Source organism: Nesoenas mayeri (genome assembly GCF_963082525.1).
Source record: "Nesoenas mayeri genome assembly, chromosome: Z".
NCBI lineage: Eukaryota > Metazoa > Chordata > Aves > Columbiformes > Columbidae > Nesoenas > Nesoenas mayeri.
In genome coordinates, this window is record NC_137542.1 from 25,175,912 (window position 1) to 25,186,832 (window position 10,921).

Here is a 10,921-nt window from a genome sequence, read left to right on the forward strand (position 1 = left end):
CTGTTGTAAGTAATGTTGAAATATAGAGTACATAAGTTTTACACACCCTGGGCATCAGGAGACAAACACAAGATGAGAAGATAAAATAATATATCTGTTGCAGATCCTGTACTTCCAATGGAAGCCAGAAGCTTTCAAGGAGACAAAGTAACCTGGAGAAGCTACTTTTAGTCTTGTTTAGAGGGGGATAGAGGCAGTATAGCTCCCCCAATGACCTCCCAATGACCCCCCAATGACCTCTTCAGTTATCTTCTTGAAGAGACAAAAGAAAATAATCTTTCTGTAACTCTGTGGTCTCCTTTATTTCCAGTCTGCCCCTGCAGCAGCACTGAATTACTCCAGGTTGCAGGTGACTGTGTCCTGCGAGCAGCAGTGTCACCCTCACCCTGAGCACCACGTGCACCTGCAGACACCCACATCCTGCAGGAAGATCCATGTGTTTTCCTGATTCTGCTCCAAGCATCAGAAACAAACCTCAGTTTCACAGTGACTTTTGAATCACGCTGCTGCAGCTCTGGTTGTGACTCTGGAGTGAAACCTCTGTGATTTTCCAATTTTATATATATTTTTACTCTCTCAACCTGGCAGATAAGTATTATTTTCTGACTTCAGGGCTTCAGACATATTTTGATTTGTTCAGCAGTTCTCAGGAGTCTTTATGTTAATGCATCAATTTTTGTCACATCATGTGGAGAAATTTTTAAGTTAGAAACAGACTTTGATTTCTTACACAGAATTAGATTTGGTAAAATTCTTGTGCAAACCTGGTGTTGGCATTGAAAGACTTACTCTGGATTACGCTGATAAAGTATAGCCCATAAAATGAAGATGTTTTCAAAACCTAAGAACAAACATGTAAAAAGACAACTAATCTTCCACTGTTTATCTACATTAATTTTCTTGAAAGTGAGTCAACTAGCCATTGCATAAGCACATTACAATATTTCCTTTGCTGATGCTAGAAAAATTAAAATTAATCAACAATAGCTCCTGTGGTTAGAATTGTGTGCATCTAACTTTTAGATCAATGTTTTCTTAGGCCTCTCTACACAGAAATTAGTGAGTTAGGACATGTACAGGCTATAATGTGGCATGAAGTATTGCATTCTTCTTTTACCTATAGCTGAGTTCAATTAATTTTATCATTCCTACAGCTTTGCAGTCAACCTGAGAACATACTTATGTTGCTTAGAAGCAACAAAGTCAAGTCACTCCCAGTCTCTCTTACCTGGGATTTTTTGTACCTCAAACTGGAAAAAGAAGAAAAGTTATTTCCAACTCTCAATTTTTATTTCACGAACATCATACTCTGAAGCTCTGTACTTCATTATGAAAAAAATGTGATAAGGTAGCATGTACAAACACCTAATGTGATTTTTAAAACCTAGAACAGCTTTAGTTTGGTTTCCTGATTCCAAATGTTTGAAAGCTTGACAGATTCATCAAACTGCTGATTTTTTTCCCAGTACTGGGAATTTTTGGGGGTGCAGAGGGCCAGTTTGTATTAAATTCTCCTCAGTCCTTGAAATATCTACTGTATGACCAAAAGGAAAGGATTTCAGACAGTGTATTGACTGATTTGGCATTGCATGGAACAATTCTGAAAGTTGTTGGTACAGTTTTGATTAACACAACCCTAATTTGAAACTGATTTACTTCACAATGAGAACTTACTGTGACTAACAGAACATCACACTACAAGCTGTTTCAGCAGCTCTCCTCACAGTGAACACTAACACTCTCTAACTTGGATTTACTGCCAATGCATATCCTGGATTTAATTTGAATCCCTAAAGGTATACATAAATTTGGGCCTTAGCTACTTGAAAGACAGTGTTTCTCCCTGTAAAATTCAGGGAGTTGAGATTACTCAATGTATCTGAGCCCTAACTTTTGTAAGAAACAGACGTCCATGGTGCTGGATGTTGCTGGCAAGGTTTAAGAGGTCTGTACACTTCTATAGTAGTTCACAATTATGCAGTGATAAGTTTCAATTAGGAACTGGGGTGGGCATTTTTTGTTTTTACTTTGAATTTGGCAATATTCTGAATACAACAGGCCTTTTGGAAGGAGGCAGATACAGTAAAGGCAAATAGAAATAACTCCAGGAAAGTAAAATTCTTTCATTCATATTTCGTGTTACCCTTCTCTAATTTGACTAGATAATAAAGCTTTAGTGAATGCCACAAATTCAGTATCAGAGAGGCTCAGCAAGACACTGAAAATACTCAAAAAAACCATAAAATAGACTAAATGCCATTGAAAAAAAAGTATTTTAAAACACAATATCTCGAAAATTATTTAGAGACTAGAAGCACATGGTAGGTTTTCTGGTAGATATTCTTGAGGGGTTTTGCATTTTAATTCTTGACTATTAATCCTTCACCATTATATTTTAATTTCACCTGTCAATAAATATAATAAATAAAATGTCAGAAGACATCTACATTCCATTTTCTCCTATTTCAGCTATGTGAATGTAGTCTGAAATTCATGAAACCATACGGCTTTTTTATACAATTACATCAGAGCTTCAGAATCAAGTTACATATTCTGCCAACACTGGAAATAACAAGAATTTTAAATGCTAGAGAGAAGGTACCCATTGCAATTATGGCAAATTGTCTTCAATGCAATAACAACATCAGAATGAATTTCCTAAGACGTGCATATATCATTAAAAGACAAAGATTAATATGAAGATTCTCTGTGTTATTAAAGACACAATAGGCGGGGGGAAATATGTTTTGTCTGTGACTGGGCCAGACTGGAAAGGAAATCCTCATTCAATTTACCCCAAAAGGATCCATATATCTTATTTAATCTACAACTTAATTGAACACATCTTAAATGGATACTGAAGCGTTCACAATGTGATGGTGTTAAGCCAACTGTTCGTCTGGGTTTTATCCAGTCATCTCTCCAGTTGACTACTAACATGAATTCTGTCTGCACAAATCAGCTGAACTACACCAGCAGGAAGTCTGAATATCACTGCCTTCTTCACATCACCTATAGGCTCCTGTGTTTATACAATTTGATTAGTTTTCTCCCTCTCCTTTCCCCTCCCAGCTGCAGCATCTGCAGAGCACACCGCTGCCTGCACAGCTCTGTCAAGGCATGCTCAGGGCTTGAGTACAAGAGAACTCCTGGCAAGAATTCCTGCAAATACAGTGATGTAAAACAGCTGTTTGATGACATCACACCAGTCTGGCATGGAGCTTTTGATAAAATGCAGAGTTGTGTGTTAAAAGAAGCTGTCAAATAGAGAAACAGGTGTTTTCTCTTCTTTATAGTAATCACACTGGATAAAACAGCGAAATCTGGTTACAAAAGCACCATAGGTGAGGTAGTCAATTGCTCTTCATGTTAAAAAATCTCAAGGATTGTTGTGACAGGGCAATCAAGGTTTTAATTCTGAGAATGGGAATAGCTATTCTGATAATGCTTCCAGGGTCAAAAAATCCACAGGTATTTTCAGGTCTGCTCATTCAGATCTCCCAAGAACTCTCAACTGAATGAAACATATCCCCTGACTCACAATTAATTACCTGAGAAATTGAAAAGATGCAAGCAAATTCAGTTAGTTTAGCACTATCATACTGTTGTTACAACATAATTTGTATTCAGTCACTGCTTGCCTTAAAGGAATCATTGGGGTCTGTTCGTAATTTGAAGACTGTGTTGTTTAGGTAGTAGCCTAATAACTCAGAAGGTTCTGGTCTTTGTTAAGAAACTCTTAATAAGTATGTAAAATACAGGCAGATCCAACCTCAATTAAATGGTAAGAGACAGATAACAGGTTAAAAAAAATGCAAGGCATTTTTCATTCATAATGTTATTTGAAGTCACCAGCAAAGGAAATAAGATTTCATGCAGACTGGAAAACTTACTGTACTTTCTGAGGATTTCTGCCAAGGCCTGAATCATATAAGGCCATATTACTCCTTTTAGCTTCAGAAACTAGGATTGACTCAATCTTCTTCATTTTGGGGAAGTCCTGTTTGGAACATGCTCTATTGCCTATTCTGTAACCACTTGTTACCTGTAACTTAAAGAACACACTATGCACTACTCCACATTGATAACTGCAGCTTCTAAGGCGTTAGCAGCTGACTCCCGCAGCTACAGTGGAATGTTCAACACAATATAATCATTCCTGGTGTCCAACGAGCATTGCCCTTTTTTCGTGGATACCTCTTCCCTCCCCAAGGCCCTAGCATCAGGCCACTGGAGGTAAGAGAGAAAGTCTTGTGAAAGGAAGACTTTCCCTTGGTTGAGGAGGATCAGGTTAGAGATTGTTTAGGCAAACTGGACATCCACAAATCCATGGGCCCCCATGGGATGCACCCAAGAATACTGACAGAATTGGCAGATGTTATTGCTAAACTGCTCTCCATTGTCTTTGAATGGTCTTGGAGGGCACGAGAAAGACCTAAAGACTGGAAGAAAGCCAGCATCACTCCAGAGCCCTTCATCCAAGACACAGACAACACTTGCAAAAACAAAAAAAACCCACACTGCTCCGCTTCACAGAATCACAGAATGTCAGGGATTGGAAGGGACCTCAAAAGATCATCTAGTCCAATCCCCCTGCCGGAGCAGGAACGCCTAGGTGAGGTTACGCAGGAATGTGTCCTGGCAGGTTTTGAATGTCTCCAGAGTAGGAGACTCCACAACCTGGGCAGCCTGTTCCAGTGTTCTGGCACCCTCACCATGAAGAAGTTTCTTCTCAAATTTAAATGGAACCTCCTATGTTCCAGTTTATACCCATTGCCCCTTACCATTGGTTGTCACTGAGAGGAGCCTGGCTCCATCCTCTTGACACTCACCCTTTATATATTTATAAACATTAATGAGGTTTCCCCTCAACCTCCTCTTCTCCAAGCTAAAAGAGACTGCAACTTTTCCCATGAAGAGATTGTCACCTGAGTCTTTGGTGCTTGCAGGGATTTCTGCCATTCCCAGCTACTACCGTGCAGCAGTTCCCTCTGTCAGTGGCACACAGCAATTTTTCCACCTAGCACAAGATATGATCCCACAAAGGCGGATTTTAAGAGAGGAAGCTGAAAACAAAGAAAACACACAACACAAAGCCACGGATTTGCTTGGTTATATTTCAAAACAAACGTCTGTACAAAAAGCACAGAGACTTTCCCGGCACCGCGACGGCCCCTCCCTGCGCAGAGCAGCCTCACGGGCGCTGGTGGGCAGCACCGCCGCGTTTCATCCTCGAACAGGGAAAATCCTCGCAGGGTCAGATAGACATGCACGCTGACAGGAGGAACACTTGGTGTCTAAGAGCATTTGCAGAATTTAAAAATATGACTTGATTGGTCCTTTTTTTAAAAAAAAAAAACAACAACAACACAACACACAAAAAACCCCAAAACCAAAACATAAAACACGGTTAATCGCGGCATGGCTACAGGTTTAATGAAATTTTAAAGGCAGACATTTATGAGCAAAGGGTAAAACAAGTGTCCGACAGGCATTAATGTACGCTGTAACACGCATGGCGGAAATAATTTCTATTCATTCGTGTGTGTTACCGGGCCTGCAAACAGCCTGGGAACCAGTAGGAAAGAAACGCCCGACCAGGCAGAAAAGCTACAGACAAAAAGGGTGAGGATCAGGTAACTTCAGCACCGTGAGCAACTGCAAAGAAAGAGCGCGGGGAGCACGACACGCGTGTCCCGGGGTCCCGGAGCGGGAGGGAAGGCCGCCGGACAGCCACGGGGGGCAGCGGCGCCGGGGCAGGAGTAGCCGCTTTCGCCACCGGCGCCGTGGCCCCGCTACGGTCTCCCCAGGCCCGGCCCGGCTCTCCCCGCCACGGCCGCCGGCGCCCCGGTCCCTTGGGCGGGCCCGCACACGCCTCCCACGGTCGAGGGCGGGCCGTGGTGGCCGCGGGACCCGTCCCGCCTCACCGCGCACAGGGCCGGGCGGAGACGGCGGGAGCGCAGGGGTCGGGCAGAGCGGCGCGGCGGCTGGGCCCGCCATGGTGCTGGTGGTGGTGATGGGCGTGAGCGGCTCCGGGAAGTAGGTAGCGGGCGGCGGGGCGGGGCGGCGCGGGGGCTCCGGTGGCTTCCCGGGGCGGGGGGGTCGCGGCTCGGCGTTGCTGGAGCCCGTCTGTACGGGGTGTAGGCGGCGGGGCTGTAACCGACCCTTTGTGCTTCCCTGCAGGACCACGGTCGGGTCGCGGCTGGCAGCCAAGGTGCGTACGGCGGTGCGACAGCCGGGGCGCCGCGGCCGATCGCGCTGCTCCGCCCGCCTCCCCTGCGCAGCACCGGGCAACCTGCAGCGGGCAGGCGGGAGGGGAGGCGGGCAGGAGGACGGGCAGGCAGGCAGGGGGCAGGCAGGCAGCCGGCCTTTGCACCGCTGGAGCTCGGCTGGCAGCCTGCCCGTCGCCGAACGGGGTTTGTGCGTCTGTCACCCGCGCCGACTTGAACTTAGTGCTGCGGTGCGTCAGCTGCTGCTGGGCTGACTCTGTAACTTCTGCTAATCGTCATGACACAAGTGGTGATCATATTATGGTGTAAGAGGCCTGTAATTTCTTAGCTGTCATCTTTGTAAACTTTGGGATCCTCATTAGCTCACCTGGTTTGGCTGAATGATCCATAACTTTACTTATTTTTTTTTCCCCCTCTAGCTGGGGTGGAAGTTCTATGATGCAGATGATTATCATCCTCCTGAGAACAAAAAGAAGATGGCAGAAGGGATACCACTAAATGATGAGGTACCTTGTCTAAACCCTAAAAGAACAGTCATTAACACGTTTTCCTTTGTAACCTCTGGCACAGCGTGTGCTTTATGTAGCCTAGGCAGGCTGAAAACATAGGCTGAATGTATAGATTAGGGAATTATAGATCAGGGATTTATAGGTTAGGGAAGGTGGCTTTTTGTGTCACAAAGGATTCTGAATTAAAAAAATAGTTTCTCGAAGTGTGCTTGGTAGCTCACAAGGGGTTTGGTGCTGATTCAGGGTTTGTCAGAAATCTCTCCCTCTATGTCAATGCACAGCTTTAGATTACATGCTGCTGCTTTGAGCTAAATGCATGAAGACAGACAAATGTCTCTACTGAAGTACATTTTATCACTTCCAGTTACTGCGATGATTACTCCACAGTCTTCTGTTTTATACATTCCTACTTAACATGTGCTTCCTTTCCTTCACACTGTTCTTCAGCCTAAACAGCTAAAAATTATCAAGTTTAGTGTTACAATACTTAAAAATTTAGAGGCTTGAGTAAATTAGAAAAGTTACAAGTTGACACCTACTGAACTTTTTCTGAGTAATCTCTAGAAATGTAAAGCTGAACTAGGGAGTTCTTCAAATCACTCTCTGTAGACTGAAAAAATATTCTAGATTCTTGCTAAAAACTTTAATCTTTCACTGTCGGTTAGAAGTTCATATAAGCCTGTACATCATCTGAAGTAGCACTGCACAGTTGAATGACTGAACCATTGATGTGTGGTGCCCAGCAAGAGTGAAGCATCTCTTCTGAAACCCCAGACATGCAAAATTGTGAGGGTGTTCTTGAATGCCAGTGGGAAGTTATTCTACGATGACAATAACAACAACAAAAAGCTGCATTTATTTGTCCATGTTGTCATTTGTTGTGCTTACGCAACAGTAACAGCACTGAAAGATTAAATGGGAGCAGTTTTTTAGTGCTCAAAAGGTATGAGAAAAGTTCGTGGGAGGTTAAAATGTAAAATATTATTATAATGAGAAGCTGCTAAATCCCTTACATTGTGTTCACCTAACTACTGAGCAAAGTTGTCCCAAAATTGTGGCTATGACTACATTTATTTGTGATTGCTACTGACATAAAAATGACATAATTAAGTTATTTTGAATAACTTAATTTAGATCTGTCTGTTCCTGCAAAACCACACTTTGATCAAAAGCACTGTGTGTGTATGCCAAGACATAAGGAAAAAGAAAGAACAATTCAGTACATTTGAGTTGTATGACAGAAGCAAGAGAGAAGCTGACTGTCCTTCAGAGGTTTACAAGGTGCATGCAACACGTAAACACATTTTACTTCTACTGGATACTTCTAGGTATCTGTAATATATCAAGTGCTATTTTACTAAAAACTTGTTGTTGATAAGATGCCTAGCACTTCTCATTAGCCTTCAGGCAGGGGTAGCAGATCTAGAGAAAAACAACTTGCTGTAAAATTTAATGCTAGTTTCCATCTCTAGTCAAATGCTCTAGATGTTAGAAGCAGTGTTTTTCAAATCAATTTCAGAAACTATTTTGAACTAGCTTGTTTTCTTTTTAGGACAGGATTCCCTGGCTTTGTGCATTGCATGATATACTACGGAGGTAAGGGAACATCTACCTTTAAGGAGTGTGGGCTAAAGATAAATAAAACCTGGCAAAAGTATTTGCATTCTGAAGCAGAAATGTATGTAGTAGTATAAAAACATTCCACACGTAGTATAACTGTTCCATTTTCACTAATCTGAGCTGTCATAATAATTGCTAAGGGTGGGATAATCCCTCAATAATAGTGTTGGGAAAATTGTTGCCAATTATAATTGTTTTCCTACTGTCTATGTAAAAATAATTTCAAGGATCCAATTCAGTAATAAACCTGACATTGGCTACTTGCCAAGGATATAACCACAAAATACACCAATAATGACAGTAGAACAACATTTTGTAAATTATTATTAGTTTGAGTAAGACGTGGTGTCAGGTTTGCTGGATGGCATCTCCCATAGGATCCTCATAGAGAGCTGATGGAAGTAGGTGCTGGATGAGCAGGCAGTGAGGTAGGCTGAAAAGTGGCTGAATGGCCAGGGCTAGAGCATGGTGATCAGTGGCACAAAGTGTAGCTGGAGGCCCAGAACTCTCCATGTACCCTAGTGGTCAGTACTGGGTCCACTCGTGCTTAATATCTTCATTAATGATCTGCACGATGGGGTAGATAGAGAGTGTATCCTCAGCAAGTTTGCTGATGACACAAAACTAGGAGGTGTGGCTGATCCAGAGGGACCTTGACAGGCTGTAGAAATGAGCTGACAGGAAGCTCCGGGAGTTAAGGAAGAAGTGCCAAGTCCTACCCCTGGGGAGGAACAACCCCAGGCACCAGTACAGGCACTGGAAGGCACCCGGCTGGAAACCACGTTTTTAGAAAAGGAGCTGAAGGGGGCGTGGTGGGCAACCAAGTTGAACGTGAGCCAGCAATGCGCTCTTCTGGCAAAGCAGGCCAGCGGTATCCTGGACTCATTAGACAAAGTGTTGCCAGCAGGTCAAGGGAGGTGCTCCTTCCCATCTTCTCAGCACAGGTGAGGCCACCCCTGGAGTGCTGTGTCCATCTCTGGGCTCCTCATTATGAGAGAGATACGGACATACTGGAAAGCATCCAGCAGTGGGTAATGTAGATGATGAAGGGACCAGGGCATCTCCCACATGAGAAAAGGCTGGGAGAGCAGGGACTGCTGAGCCTGGCTTTATGTGGTGGCTGTTACTTGCCTGTGCAGGTGAGGTGAGCATACCTCATTGGAACGTGGGTTAATTCACTGAGAACTGTGTCTGTATTGTTATGCTGGATCCATTGCTTTATGTTACATGGTAGCCCAAGGCCACTGCCCAGCTCCAGATACTCTGCAAAATCAAGTATGTTTTAAAAGAGCCTAATGCTAATATTTAATTACTAGAGGTTTTAAGTAGTTGCACTAGGATTGGCTTACTCAAGTGATAATAGTAGGTATCATAAGTTCTTATTTCCATGTGAACCAAAATCTGATGAACATAGCATGATTTTTAAATAGGTTTATTCCTAATTTTGATTACAGAATGTATTTTCTCAGACAGACATTTCAGTCACTCTTCACTGAGACAACTAATTATGGATTTACTTTTTAGTGGAGCAGACACACCCACAGTTCTATGCTTGCTTCATTTGAAGAAACCTTGCTGGTAAAAAATACATGTACAAGGCATGAATTTACCTTCATCCAATTCCTTGTTTAACTTGAAGTGGGCATATATGCAGTGCTGCCAATGAGTTTATGAGTTACATAAAATTTAACATTACAGTTACATTTGAGACAGTGAAAAGAGATGTTGGAAGTATACCTGAATATGTGTTTAGGAACAGACCTCCGTACTATTCACCAGCTACTTACTCGCTAGACAGATTAGTATTTTAATTTTATAGACAATTGATGGGAGTTTTTATGGACATTCAGTTGCTGCTGTTGTCAGCAATTAAGGAAGACATCATGACACTCCTTGTGCTAGACTGGAATTTTATTTAGGGAAGGACAGAGGCTAATAAAGAAGGTCCCCAAGACAGATTTTACCAGGAGGCTGGCTAGCCAGGCCCCACTTTCAAATCACATCTTTACCTGTATTGGAAATTTGGTTTCAAAATCCTGTCAAGATGTTGAAAAAATGCCACTGCTCCCATGGCTGTCCTGTGCAAGGGTCCCGGGCTTGTCTCCCTTGTTCATCAGAACTAACAAGTTGTTGTGTTATGTCACATTTGGATGCGGTTGGGGTTCCTTTAAATTATTATTTTTTTAATTTATTTTTGATAGAGAAGACTCATCTAGACAAGATGCAATTCTGGCCTGTTCTGCACTGAAGAAGATGTATAGGCAGGTATTGGTTAGTGGAGCATCTGCAATTGAAAGCAACCAGTCACAGCAACCAGGAGAAAACGCAGCACTGAAGATCCTCTTTGTTCATTTGGATGGGCCTATGGACATCATTGCTGGCCGCCTGGAGAAGAGGAGAGGACATTTTATGCCACCTGAGCTTCTCAAGTCTCAGTTTGATACTCTGGAGCCTCCTAGTGCACCAGAAAGCTTTATTACTGTGAGTCTAGAAAAATCTCTCCCTGAAATAGTGCTGGAGATCGAGCGTGCCATTTCTCAGGGTGAGGCTTTTCTGGAGTAA

General features: G+C 42.9%; 1 protein-coding gene across 1 annotated transcript; it reads left to right on the forward strand.

Moving 5' to 3' along the window:
* Positions 1 to 5,998: 5,998 nt before the first annotated feature.
* IDNK (IDNK gluconokinase) lies at positions 5,999 to 10,921 on the forward strand (the record flags this gene model as incomplete). The annotated part of the gene is made up of 5 exons (XM_080362804.1): positions 5,999 to 6,039; positions 6,184 to 6,214; positions 6,650 to 6,736; positions 8,292 to 8,335; positions 10,561 to 10,921. The coding sequence occupies 5 exons, from the start codon at positions 5,999 to 6,001 to the stop codon at positions 10,919 to 10,921; spliced, it is 564 nt and encodes a 187-aa protein (XP_080218930.1).